Source organism: Dromaius novaehollandiae, chromosome 29, assembly GCF_036370855.1.
Source record: "Dromaius novaehollandiae isolate bDroNov1 chromosome 29, bDroNov1.hap1, whole genome shotgun sequence".
NCBI lineage: Eukaryota > Metazoa > Chordata > Aves > Casuariiformes > Dromaiidae > Dromaius > Dromaius novaehollandiae.
In genome coordinates this window covers 455,300-467,055 of record NC_088126.1, presented here as the reverse complement: position 1 = coordinate 467,055, position 11,756 = coordinate 455,300, and the positions used below count along the sequence as shown (strand labels likewise).

General features: G+C 77.1%; 3 protein-coding genes across 5 annotated transcripts; all 3 read right to left on the bottom strand.

The window, feature by feature from the left end:
- Window positions 1–1,124: 1,124 nt before the first annotated feature.
- On the bottom strand, window positions 1,125–3,859 carry PMVK (phosphomevalonate kinase). 2 transcript variants are annotated; one of them, XM_064498818.1, is made up of 5 exons: window positions 3,434–3,859; window positions 2,758–2,821; window positions 2,509–2,661; window positions 2,310–2,439; window positions 1,125–2,170 (listed from the first exon to the last, which is right to left on the bottom strand). In XM_064498818.1, exons 1-5 carry the CDS (start codon window positions 3,763–3,765, stop codon window positions 2,034–2,036), a joined length of 816 nt encoding a protein of 271 aa, XP_064354888.1. In that variant the 5' UTR covers window positions 3,766–3,859; the 3' UTR covers window positions 1,125–2,033. The 2 variants fall into 2 exon arrangements, with proteins under 2 accessions (XP_064354888.1, XP_025976788.2); XM_026121003.2 differs by having other exon boundaries at window positions 3,498–3,652.
- Window positions 3,860–4,149: 290 nt separating this feature from the next.
- PBXIP1 (PBX homeobox interacting protein 1) lies at window positions 4,150–8,900 on the bottom strand. The gene is made up of 10 exons (XM_064498817.1): window positions 8,776–8,900; window positions 7,231–7,324; window positions 6,840–7,088; window positions 6,603–6,762; window positions 6,262–6,477; window positions 6,168–6,191; window positions 5,978–6,051; window positions 5,755–5,877; window positions 4,622–5,643; window positions 4,150–4,544 (listed from the first exon to the last, which is right to left on the bottom strand). The coding sequence occupies exons 2-10, from the start codon at window positions 7,288–7,290 to the stop codon at window positions 4,454–4,456; spliced, it is 2,019 nt and encodes a 672-aa protein (XP_064354887.1). The 5' UTR covers window positions 7,291–7,324; window positions 8,776–8,900; the 3' UTR covers window positions 4,150–4,453.
- A 123-nt stretch (window positions 8,901–9,023) lies between these two features.
- On the bottom strand, window positions 9,024–11,582 carry PYGO2 (pygopus family PHD finger 2). 2 transcript variants are annotated; one of them, XM_064499074.1, is made up of 3 exons: window positions 11,320–11,573; window positions 11,183–11,232; window positions 9,024–11,082 (listed from the first exon to the last, which is right to left on the bottom strand). In XM_064499074.1, exons 1-3 carry the CDS (start codon window positions 11,441–11,443, stop codon window positions 10,006–10,008), a joined length of 1,251 nt encoding a protein of 416 aa, XP_064355144.1. In that variant the 5' UTR covers window positions 11,444–11,573; the 3' UTR covers window positions 9,024–10,005. The 2 variants fall into 2 exon arrangements, with proteins under 2 accessions (XP_064355144.1, XP_064355143.1); XM_064499073.1 differs by having other exon boundaries at window positions 11,183–11,582.
- Window positions 11,583–11,756: the final 174 nt, after the last annotated feature.

Sequence of the window (11,756 nt, the reverse complement as noted above, 5' to 3'; positions counted from 1 at the left end):
GCCCCGGGGCCGCTGCCGGGCGCCGCGCCCGCCCCGACGGCGCCCGCGGAGCCGCCCCGCCCCGCCGCCGCCACCGCCACCGCCCGGGGCCGCGGCTCCGCCCGCCCGCCGGGCCCCCTCCCTTCCCCTGCCCGCCGACGGGGGCCGGGGCGCGGCGGCGCCGTCGGAGCAGCAGCGGCAGCGGCGGGGCCGGGGCCGGGGCTGGGGCCCCCCGCAGCGCTGCCACGGCGCCCGGGAGCGCCTCCCGACGGGGCGGGGGAGCAGGAGCCGGCCCGGCACCGGGGGCTCGGGGACCGGCAGCGGAGCAGGCCGAGCCGCCCCACGGGGGGCCTGGGCACCCCCCCACCCCCGGGATCCTCCCCCCGGCCCAGCCTCGGCCCCCTCGAGGAGGCTCCCCGCTGGCTGCCGTTATATAACGCTCCCCATATCTCCTCGCTGCCTCCCCACGAGGCCGAGGGCCTCGAGCGAAGGCTGGAGATTAGGGGCAGCAGCCAGGGGTGGGAGCTGGCAGGGTCCCCACTGTGGCCAGGCCACCCGCTGCCCCCCATCGCAGGCACCGTCACCCCCGAGAGCCTTCCCAGGAGGGGCCTGGGGCTCTGCGCCCCCCGGGCTCCCCGGCTGTCATCTCCGCTCAAGGGATGCTCGGCCCCAGGGCTGGCTCCCGGGCGAGCGCCCGCTCCCAAGGTGATGAGCCGTCCGCTATTTTTCTAACAGCAGCTCGTGTACGAGAGCAGGGGAGGGCTGAGCCTCCCCCCGCGCCGGCGCGGCGCTGGCCCCTCTCACCTTGGGCCGCCCCCCAGAACCGTCCTCCCCCCCCGCCCCCGTCCAGCTGCTGCAGGGGACGAGCGCCCAGCCGGCAGGTATTAGACGGGAGCCTTCTGCTACGGAAGCAGATAATCCCCCGGGACTCGGCTCCTGCAAGCCTATTAACGCACAACAGGAGACATCCAGCTGTCGGCCCCCGCCCGAGGCGTCGGGGATTAAACCGCACCTCACGCAAGCTCCAGCTGGAGAGGCCGGAACGGGAGGCCGGGAGACAGGGCCCGGCCTGTGGGAGCAGGGACCACCCAAACGCCCCCTCGAGCCTCCCCCCGGGCAATGAGCAGCGGAGGCAGCGCAGCAACGTGTCTCAGCAGCCGAGCTTTATTCCTGCGGCAGCAAAGCGCCCGCGGCCGGGCGGCACGGCCGGGGCAGGGCCAGGTGCCAGCCGCCCCCCTCCCAGGATCGCCCCTCCGCTGGGCTGGGAGGGGGACGCCGGCTGCCCCAGCCCCGGGCAGAGGGTCACCGACGGCAGCGCCTCTCCCCGCGCGCCATCCCTGCCCTCTCGCCTCTGCCCGCTGCCCGGCAGAGCCAGGAAGGCACCGCGCCGGGAGCCGCCGCGCCGGGCTCTGCGTCCGGCGGGGTTAACACTGGCCTCGGCGCGGGCTCCCGGGCGGCAGCTCCGTCAGCCCCGGCGGCAGAGAGAGCCCGCGGGAGCCGTGAAGCAGCGCAGAGAAGAGCAGGGGGCCGGCGCGGGCACCGTCCCGGCTGCTCCAGGGGTAAGGCACGTCTGCCGCCCCGCGCCGGGCAGGGGTCTGGGAGCAGTGGCGAGGTGCCCACCCGCGACCACGGCGGGGACCCGGCCCCCTTCCTCCCCCGGCTGCGGAGGGGACGGGCACGGAGCGGCTATCGAGGGGGGGACGCCCGCCCGCCCGCCCGCCCACCGGCAGCAACCCGCCGGGCCAGGCGCAGCCCGTGGGCGCCCTGCCCCCTGGTGGCACCGGGACCACGGCCACCGGGACCGCGGCCACCGGGACCTCCCCGCTCGGTCCCGCTGCAGGCTCCGCTCCCCAGCCCCGCCACGGGGGACGGGCGCTGCCTGCACTGGCCTCACCGCAGCAGCCCCCGCGCAGGGGCCGGAGCCAGGCTCAGCCCCCGTGGAAGGATTAGTCCCCTGCAACCAGCTGTTAGCAGCAGCTGTGCTCCCCCCCATCACCCCCCCCAGCCCTCTTTGGTCCACGTCCCGCTGCCGCGGGCTCGCTCCGGCGCCGTGGCTATAGCCGGCCGCGGACGGCCTGCAGCAGCGTCTCCAGCTGGCTGTCTAGGGACAGCTCGTCCCCGTCGTTGGTGATGACCCAGTCGAAGGCCACCCCTTGGTCCAGGCCGCACTCGGACTCGGTGTCGTCCACCCCTGGCGAGGAGCGGAGCCCCCGGTGAGGTCCCCGTCTGGGGGTGTCACCCAGGCGCCCGCAGCGCGGGCACGGCCGCGGGGCTTTTCCTTAACCCGCGGCGTGTCCCGACGAGCCGGGCCCCCGGGACGCGCCACTCACCCACGACGAAGACCCAGTTCCTCCTCTTCCTCGTCTCCTCGGTGGCCACGACCCTGACGGTCTGCACCACGTCCCCGTAGACGTCCCGGAACCACTCCACGTCGGAGAGGCGCCGCGTGTCGCTCACCACCTGCGAGCCGGGGCCCGTCAGCGCCCGCCCCGCGCGCCCCCCGCCCCGCCCCGGCCCGGCCCTGCTCACCCACACCGGCTGTGCCGCCCCCTCCACCACGATCCTGCAGAAGAAGCCAGGGTCGGCGCCGCGCTTCTCCTCGCCCCAGCGGATCATGTCCTGCCTGTAGGTCTCCTTGTAGGCGCTGGCGTCCAGGAGCTGCTGGAAGTCCAGGCCGTGCTCCTGCGGGAGAGGGGGTGAGCGGGGCGCCGGGCCCCCGCGGCACAGCACGGCACGGCACGGCACGGCACGGTGCAGCGCAGCATGGCGCGGCGGTACCTTGGCGTACTGCTCCTTGAGGGGTCCGGACAGGCGGAGGATGGTGCACACGTCGGGGCCCAGCCTGCGGGAGCGCCGGCTCAGCGGGATGGTATGGGATGGCCCGGCCGAGCGGCACCGAGCAGCACCACGTCCCACCCCGGCGCTGCCCAGCCGCTCGGGACCCAAAGGGCCTTTCCTCACCATCCTCTGGACCCAGCACCAGCCTGACTCCCAGCCCAGCGCTCCCAGTACCAGCCCGGCTCCCCAGTACCAGCCCGGGCCTGGGCCCACTGCCCCAAGTACCAGTCCATCTCTCCCAGTTCCCCAATACTGACCCAGGCCCAGCTCCCCCAGTACCAGCCCAGTTCCCCAGTACCGGTCCAGAACAGGCTCCCCCAGTACCAGCCCGGGTCCGGGGCCAGTTCCCCCAGTATGAGCCCAGGCCCAGCTCCCCCAGTACTAGCCCAGTTCCCCCAGTATGGGCCCAGGCCCAGCTCCCCCAGTAGTAACCCAGTTCCCCCAGTATGGGCCCAGGCCCAGCTCCCCCAGTAGTAACCCAGTTCCCCCAGTATGGGCCCAGGCCCAGCTCCCCCAGTACCAGCCCAGTTCCCCCAGTATGGGTCCAGGCCCAGCTCCCCCAGTACTAGCCCAGTTCCCCCAGTATGGGCCCAGGCCCAGCTCCCCCAGTACTAGCCTAGTTTCCCCAGGACCGGCCCAGCCCCGGGCCCGGCGGTGCCGCCGCCGCAGCCCCCCGGTACCGGCTCTGTATCTCCTCGGCCACGAAGTCCTTGCCCGACTTCCTCTTGCCGCTGAGCAGCAGCACGGCGCGGGGGGCCGCCGCCATGGGCCCGGCAGCGCCCGCGCCCGCCGCGCGCACCACCGCCGCGCGCCCGGGGGGGGCCGCCCCGGGGGGGCCGGCTCGGGGGCGCCGCCGCCGCGCGGCCCCGCGGCGACAACGCCCAGGGACCCTCCGGCACCGGCACCGGCGGCTCCGAGCGGCGGGGGGCGCCTGGGACGGGCGGGCATCCCCCCCCCCGGGAGCGGGATGGTACCACCCGCAGGGGGCGTGGCCAGCGGGCGCCGCAGGCTCCGCCCCCGCGCGGGGCGCCCGCGCGATGCCGCCCCCTGCAGGGCGGGAGCGGGCGCAGCGCCGAGTCCCGACGGGGCGACCGGGAGGGGGGCGACGGCTCCTCCCGACCCCGCCGGGACGCGCCTGGGGGCCTCCAGCCTCTGCGCGCCCGCCCGTCCCCTGCCCCAGCCCCGGAGCCCCTCCAGCCCCGGAGCCCCCCACGGCGCGGTTCCCGCTCGAGCGGCCCTTGCGCTCCCCGGGACCTCACACGTCCCTGACCCCCCCCCCTACAGCCCCGCAGCCCCCCCGCCCCGGACCCTCAGGCAGCGCCAGCCACAGCCTTGCCCAGCGGTGACTTTATTGCATCTACGGCAGTGCGGCATCACACAGCGTGCGGTGATGCCCGGGCCTGTGGTGCCCGGGACGGCTGGGACGGGGCAGGGGGAGCCCGGAGCCACGCGGCTCGGCGCCCGGGGCTCTACGACCGCGCATGGAGCAACCGCAGCCCCACTGAGCCCCCAACAACGGCCCCGCTGGGGCCGCAGCCCCGCGCAGGCTGGGGCCTGTGGGGCAGGACACAGTGCATTAGACAGACACCTGCAACGGGGCCGGCTGCCCCCTACGCGCTACGCAGCCTGCCCGGCTCTACCCGCGCGGGCGGCCCTCGGGGGCCCGTGGGGGGCTGGCCCCTCTGTGCTGCTGGGAGCCCTTCCTGTGGCGCTCCTTCTTGACAAAGCTGCGAGAGAAGAGGGGCCGTGAGGGGGGCCTGGGGCCAGGGTCCCGGCCCTGCACGGCCCCCCCATCCCGGCTCACCCGCTGTCCCCGGCGTAGTGCCGCAGCACGAACTCCTCGAAGCCGTCGGCCGCCTTCCTGTCACCCTGCTCGCGCCGCGCCAGGTCCTCCAACAGCTCTTCCACGTCGTCCACGAAGTCCGTGAAGCGCAGGCGGTCGTGGGCGAAGGTGCCGTCGGCCCCGAAGACGCCCTCCAGCCGCGCGGCCAGCGCCGCGAAGTGCCCCCCCCAGCCCAGGCGCCCCATGAAGCCCTGCAGCAGCTGCAGGAACTGCGCCTTCTGCACCGGCTCCAGCGCCGCCCCCAGCACCTCCCGGCCCTCCTTGCGGGCGCAGTCGGCCACCCCCGAGCAGCCCTGGGGCGCCCGGTAGCGGCTCAGCGGGGGCAGCTCGCGTGGGCTGTGCTGGGGCGCCCCGTGTGACGCCTTCCCCCCGGCCCTGCCGGCCTTGTGCTCCCGTGGGGGCCGGGGGTCCCTCTTGTGCCCGGGGGGCTTGCCCTGCTCCCCCTTCTCCCTGCCGCCCCGCTCGCCCGGCTCGTGGGGGGCCTCCCCGGCACCGTGCCGCTTGTGCCGCTTGCTCTCCTTCTTGTCGGCTTTGAACGGCTTCTTCCAGTGCCTGGGGAAGGGCTCGGCCCCCCCCGCCTGCGCCTCCTGGCCCAGGCGCTGCTCCAGGGCGCCCAGCTCCTCCAGGAGCTGCTCGAGGTTCCCCGAGGCCCGGGCTCGCTCCAGCGCGTCCGCCAGCTCCTGCCGCGCCGAGGCCAGCGAGCCGCGCTGCCCGGCCCCCCCGTGCCGTGCCGCAGGCTCCTCGCCAGCTGCGGCGCCCGGGCCGTGGGGCTGCTCTGCCTCCGGCACGTGGGGGCCGCCGGGGGCCCCCGCAGCCCGCAGGTGCTGCAGCTCGGTCTGGGCCCGGCGCAGCGCGGCGGCCTCCTCCTGCAGCGCCGCGCGGAGCTGCGCGTTCTCCGCTGCCAGGCTCTGCTGCTGCGCCCCGGCCGCCGCCGCCTCGCCCTCGCTCTTGCGCAGCAGTGCCTGCAGCTCCTCCTTGTGCGCCTGGGCAGAGCGGGAACCGTGAGCGCCGGGGCCACAGCACGGGGCAGAGCCCGTGGGGGACCTGGCGCAGGCAGTGCTGGGGTGCAGCCCCCGCCCCGCCCGCTCACCCACCTGCAGCTCGGCCTGCATGAGCCGGATGTCCTGGTTCTCCTTGGCCAGCCGGTCCAAGAGGAGGCTCACGGACTGCATGCTCTGGGGGTCCCCGGCGTCCGGCGGGGGCTTCTGCGGTGAGTCCTGGGGGAGGGCCAGGACGTGACCCCGAGGGCGCTGAGGACGCGGCCTCCCCTCCGCCTGCTCGGCAGGAAGGCATCGAGCCCCTGCCGTCCCCGCTTACCGTGCCATCGGCAGGCAGCGGCGACTCCGGCTCCCCGTCTGCGACGTCCCGGGTCACCACGCTCTCCGCGGGGCCTGCGAGGACCAGGAGCATCAGGCCGCACCGTGCCTGGGCGGGGCACAGGCCAAGCGGCCGGCGCTGATGCCAAGCACGGCCCCGCGGCAGAGCGGCCACGGTGCCCCGTGCTCACCGTCCGCCGGGTCGTAGATGCCGCCTAGGGAGAGGAACAGGCGGTGAGGGAGGTGCTGGGGCCCCCGGCCCCTGCCCCGGGCTCCCTCACCCACCGGAGACGAGCAGCAGCCCCATGGCTACCAGCACCAGGGCGCCCAGCAGGTACTTGCTCATGTTGAGCCCATCCTCATCGCCGGCGTCCGGGGCCCCCCGGCGCGGGGGGGGCCCGGGGGGGGTGGGTCCGGGACGGGGTTCGTGCACATGCCGCCTCCGGAGCCCCTCCACGTCGTCGTCGCTGCTGGTGCAGCTCCCCTCCTCGGCCCGCGGCCCTGCGGAGGGATGGGGACCTCCAGGACTGCCGCGCCCCAGCGCCGGCACCGAACCTCTGCCCGCAGCCCCCCCGCCGCCCAGCTCCGGCTCCACCGGGCTGGGGGGACCCCGGCGAGGGACCGACCTGCTGCGCGGGTGTCGGGGCAGGGTCCCAGCTCGGCCTTGGCTTCGGGCTCCCCCTGGGCGCAGCCGTCCGGGGAGGTGCCGTCGGGGGCGCCGGGCGCCGCAGAGCCGGGCAGGGTGGGCGCTGCCCCCCCGGCGGGGCCCGGGCACTCGTCCGAGTCCTGAGGGGACAGATGCAGCGGGGGTCCCTGCGGCCGGCCCCGGCCCCACGGCCCCGGCCCCACAGCCCCGCGCTCACCTGCAGCTCGCTCTCCTCGGGGCCCCGGCTCCGGCCGGGGACAGAGGCCTCGTCGTCCCCGCTGAGGGCAGCTGCCACCGCCGCGGAGAGCCCGGGAGCTGCTGGGGAGGGGGCGTCCTGGGACGCGGGTCCCTGCGATAGCCACGCGCCTGCCGCCGCGTCCCGGGTGCCGTCGTCTTCCGGCTCCTCATCCTCCGGCGCGTGGGAGGCCGATCCCTGCTCCGGGCCCATCGTTTCGACCCGCAAACCCTGGGAGCACAGGCAGCAGCGGGCATGGTTCCCGCCCGGGTCCGCGAGCGCCTCGCTCCTGCCAGCCGGCCCGGCGGCGCTGCCCTGGCGCGGGGCTCCCAGAGCGGGCGAGGGAGCGGGGCCGCAGCTGGGGCCACCTCACCTCGGTGCCGGCCATCACCCAGCTGCTGTCCGAGTCCCGGGAGCCGGGTTGCTCCGCCATGCCTGCTCCTGCCTGGGGACGGTCCGGAGCCCGCCTGCGGGGACAGACGGACGTCCACCCGCGGCCCCGTCCCCACCGGCACGCGGAGGGGCACCGGGCACCAGCTGGTGCAGAGGGTCCGACCCCTCCTCTGCCGCCAGGACGTCCCCGGTGCCAGGCCCGGGCTGGGCTGATTTGACTGGCAAAGCGAATTCGTGAGCAGGAACAGGGAGGAGCACGCGGGAGAGCTGCGGCCTCTGCCCCGCGCCAAGCCGCAGCCGCCAGACCCAGCCCAGCCCCCGGGGCAGCGGACCCCCGCCAAGGGGCGAGGCGGCAGCGCCGGCGGCGCTACCCAGAGCCGGGGAGAACAGCGCCCAAAAGGCTCCCCTGCTCGGGGGTGGACGTGCTGCGCGCCGGGCGCGTTCCCGGAGGAGATGCCGAGTGCCGGGGCTGGGAGCGGGGCTGAGGCGGGACGCGGCGCCCGGAGCGGCTGCCTGCTGGGATTCTGCACATTCCCGGCACAGCTGCGGAGGGGCCCGGCCCCCCCGGCCTGGCACCGGCCCAGCCGCGGAGGCGGGGGGAGAGCCCGGGTGCTGCGGGGGGGCCGGGGAAGCTCCCCAGGTGGCAACGGGCGGGAAAGCCGGTGCCCGGGGGGAGGCCTGGCCCGGGACCGCTGCCGTCGAGGGCCTCCATCGCGGGCCTCCGTCGCGGCCCCGTCCCGCAGCCGCCCCCCGCGGCGACACCCCCCGGGCAGCGACACCAGTCGCCAGCCCGGGACAGCGACCCGGGAGGTATTTTTAGCTGCCGGCGACGCGGCCGAGCAGGTGGGACGGGGCGGCGGCGGCGGCGGCGGGGCTGGCAGGGCCCGCGCGGCTCGGGGTGTCGCAGCGGACGTGGGCCCGGCGGGAGGAAGCGGCTGCGGCGCAGGGGAAGCGCTGCCCCCCCCGAAGCCATGGCAACGGGGCGACGGCCGAGCTGCGCAGCCCGGGCGGCAGCGCTATGTAGGGCAGCCGGCGCCGCGCTCGGACCGGGAGGCTGGGGGCCTCCCCCCCCGCGGCGCGCGCAGCACCGGAGCGGCGGGGCCCGGGGCCCCCCCGTCCAAGCAGCACCTGCCCCGGGTGCCCGGAGGAGCCCGTCGAGGCCCCCGAGCAGGACGCCCGGCCCGGGGGGGCCGCAGCGCCCGGCCGAGGTCCGCGCTGCCGGGGGGGTCCCCGATGGGGCTGCCCGCGGCGGCGCCCCCGCGCCGCGACCCGCTTCCCGCGGCCCCGGGACGCGGCCACCGGCTCCGTCGGGGCTGCGGGGCGGCGACGCGGCGCTGCTGGTCCGGGCGGGCCGCGAAGGGGCGGGCGGGGTCCAGACGGGGCGAACCGGACCGAGGGGCGGAACCGAGCCCGGCGCAGCCGGGCCGGATCGGACCGGGTTGGGGGGATGTCGGGGGGAACCGGGCCGGGCCGGGCCGGAGGGGGGTACCGGGTCGGGGGGGGGGGGGGCCGGGCCGGGCGGTACCTGGCGCCGCTGCGGGGGGGTCGACGTCGCGTCCCGGCGCCTCGCGGCAACTTTGTACCGGACTCCGCAACTCGCGACACCCGGAGCGGCCGCGCACGTGACGGCCGCAGCCAATGGCGGCGCGCGGCGGGAGGGCCGGGCCAATGGGGCCGCCCCTGCCGGGGGGCGGGGGCACGTGGGGCGCCGCGGGGAGCACCCCGGCCCCGCCCCCCCGGCCCCCCCCGGGCCCGGACGGACACACGGACACGGCCGATTTCAGAGTTTTATAGCGACGATACAAAAGTTTCCGTTAACGCTCCGTTAAAACGGGGGCGGCGGCGCCCCCCCCGGCCCTGCACAGAGCTCCGGGGGGGCCGAGGGGCGCACAGGGCACCGGGACCGCGTTACAAAAGGGGGGGAAAAGGGGGGCGCCGAGCTGCGGCGGAGGAGGGGGGAGGGGAGCCGCCGCGGCCCCCCGGGCGCAGCCCACCCCAGCGCCGCCCCCGCGGGCCGGGCACGGGGCCCCCGGGGGGGCGGGAGGTGCCGGGTGGGGGGCAGCTCCCGGCCGCCGCTGCGCTCCCAGGCGGGGGGACGCTCGCAGCACGGCGCCCGGGGCCGGGACGCCGCGGCCGGTCCCGCTCGGGGAGGGCCTGGGGGCTGCTGCCCTCCTCCGCCAGCCCAGCAAGAGCAGCCGCCTGCGCAGAGCGGAGCCAGGCACCGACGGCAGCTCCCAGCCCGCTCCAGCCCCGCCGCGGCGGCTGAAGGCAGAGGGATCAGGCGAGGGCAGCGCCTGGGAAGCGGAGGAAGCCCCCGGCGCGGTGCAGGCCAGAGCCGCCCGCGCAGCGCAGTCCTGCGGCAGAAGGATCGCAACGGCGACGTGAGCGCGGCCGGGAGCAGCTCCGAGCGCCAGGGAGAGCCGGCGCGGCCCACAGCGCGTGGCTGCCAGCCCACGCCACGCGCCAAAGCGTCCCCGTGCTCCTCCGCTTGTGCCTGCGCCACCTCCCTCGTGGAAGCCGCCTCGGGGCCGGGGCACGGAGCGAGGGCGGAGGCGCAGGAACCGCCCCGGAGTGGCGAGTCCCCACAGCGCCGGTGGCTGTGCCCGGCGGGCAGCAGCGGGGATGGGAAGGAACGCCGGAGCCCGCGCTCGAGGCTGTCTCTCGCTTGTGGGGGCGGGGGGCTACAAAAGGGGGTTTGGTCCTAAACCCGAGCGGGGATCTGTACAAGGGAGGGTGGCGGCACGGCGGGAGCCCCTCAGCCATCGTTGGCCGCCACCAGCTGTCCCAGGCCCTCGCGGATGTACACCGACTGGATCTCCTTCGTCTTCAGGCAGTAGTCGCAGGCCCAGACGGCGGAGGCCTCGGTGGTGAGCAGCCCGTAGGCGTTCTCCGTCATGCCCGTGCACTCCCGGTGGAACCACTTCTGGCACGAGGCCTCGCAGAGGATGGCGTCCTGGTCGTCGTTGACCTCGTTGCGGCAGGCCCCGCAGGGGTACACCAGGCCTGGCGGCGGCTGGTGCCCGGAGCCGCCGGCCGCCTTGCCGGCGGACGGGAGGCTGTTGGCTTCGGGGGTGCCGCCGCCCCGGCCGGCGCTGTTGGGGGCGAAGCTGGGCTGAGCCCCGTTGACGGCCGCCGGGGAGCCCGAGTGCTGCTCCTGGCTGAAGGTGCTGGGAGGGGGGTTCAGGCTCTTGCCCCCCTCCTCGGCGCCGGCTGGAAAGCCGGGGTCCGCCCCGGGGAACGGGCTGGCGTTCGGGGGCAGGTTGGGCATGTTCTGGCCGGGTCGCTGCATGGGGGACTGTCCAAAGAGATTGCCGGGCTGGCTGAACCGCGGAGCCATGGCGGGGCCGCCGGGGGGGTTCAGGGCGGGCCCCGGGCCCATGTCGCCCCGGGGGGGCTGCCCCATGGTGGGCGAGATCATGGGCCCGAAGCCGCCGACGGGCCCCTGCATGAGCTGCCCCGTGGGAGGGCTGAAGTTCTGTCCGAGGGGCTGGCTGAAGGGCTGGCTGGGGAAGGCCATGCCGCCGGGCTGCACGTAGCTGGCGCCCTGCGGGGGCATGCCGAAGGCCGGGCCCATCTGGCTGGGGGCGAAGGGCGGGGGCTGCCGCCGCAGGGGCTGCGGCCCCCCGCCGTAGCCGGGCGGCACCTGGGGCGCCATGCCGCCGCCCTGCACGCGGAAGCCGCCGAAGGGCACGGGGCTGCCCAGGAAGGGGGCGGCCGCCGCCCCCACCTTTGGGGCGCCGAAGTCGTCCTCGAAGGGGTTGGAGGCCACCAGATGGTCCACCATGGGGGTGGGCGGCGGCGCGAACTCCGAGAGGTGGGAGTAGGCCGGGCCCTGCAAGGAGAAGGCGCGGCGGTGAGGCCGGCGCGGCGGCCGCGCCCCGGGCCGGGCCCGCGGGGGGCCGCGGCGGCGGGCGGGGGCCGCGGGACCGTACCTGGGTGTTGGATTTCCGCCGCTTCTTCTCGGGGCTCTTCATCTGCAGACCTGCGGGGACAAGCGGGGCCGCGTCAGCCCGGCGCCGCCGCCCGCCCGCCCGCGCCCGCCGCCCCCCCGCCGCCGCCCGGCGCTCACCTGCCTTCCCCTGCTTCCTGCCGGGCCCGCCGGCGGCGGCGCTGCCCGCGGGGTGCGGCGGCCCCGGCGGGGGCGGCGGCGCCGGGACGCCTCCCTCCAGCTTCTCGGCGTGCGGGGCCGCCATGGCCCGTCACAGCCGGCGCGGCCCGGGCTGCGCCATGGCCCGGCGCGGCTCCTCCCGCACGGCGCGGCGCACCGGAACCGGAAGCCGCCGCGCGGCCGGAAGCCGCGCGGGGCCAACCGTGGGCGGGGCGGGACCATCCGCTGCGCGCGGGGGTGGGCGGGGCCGAGGGCGCGGAGGGCGGGGCCGAACTCGACGAGGGGGCGGGGCAAAGCGCAACGTCTCGGACGGCACAAACCATTCGCCAACTCGGGGGGGGGGAGCGGGAGGGGCCATGTACCGCCCGGGGGGGGGATCGGCACAGACCACATGCCCG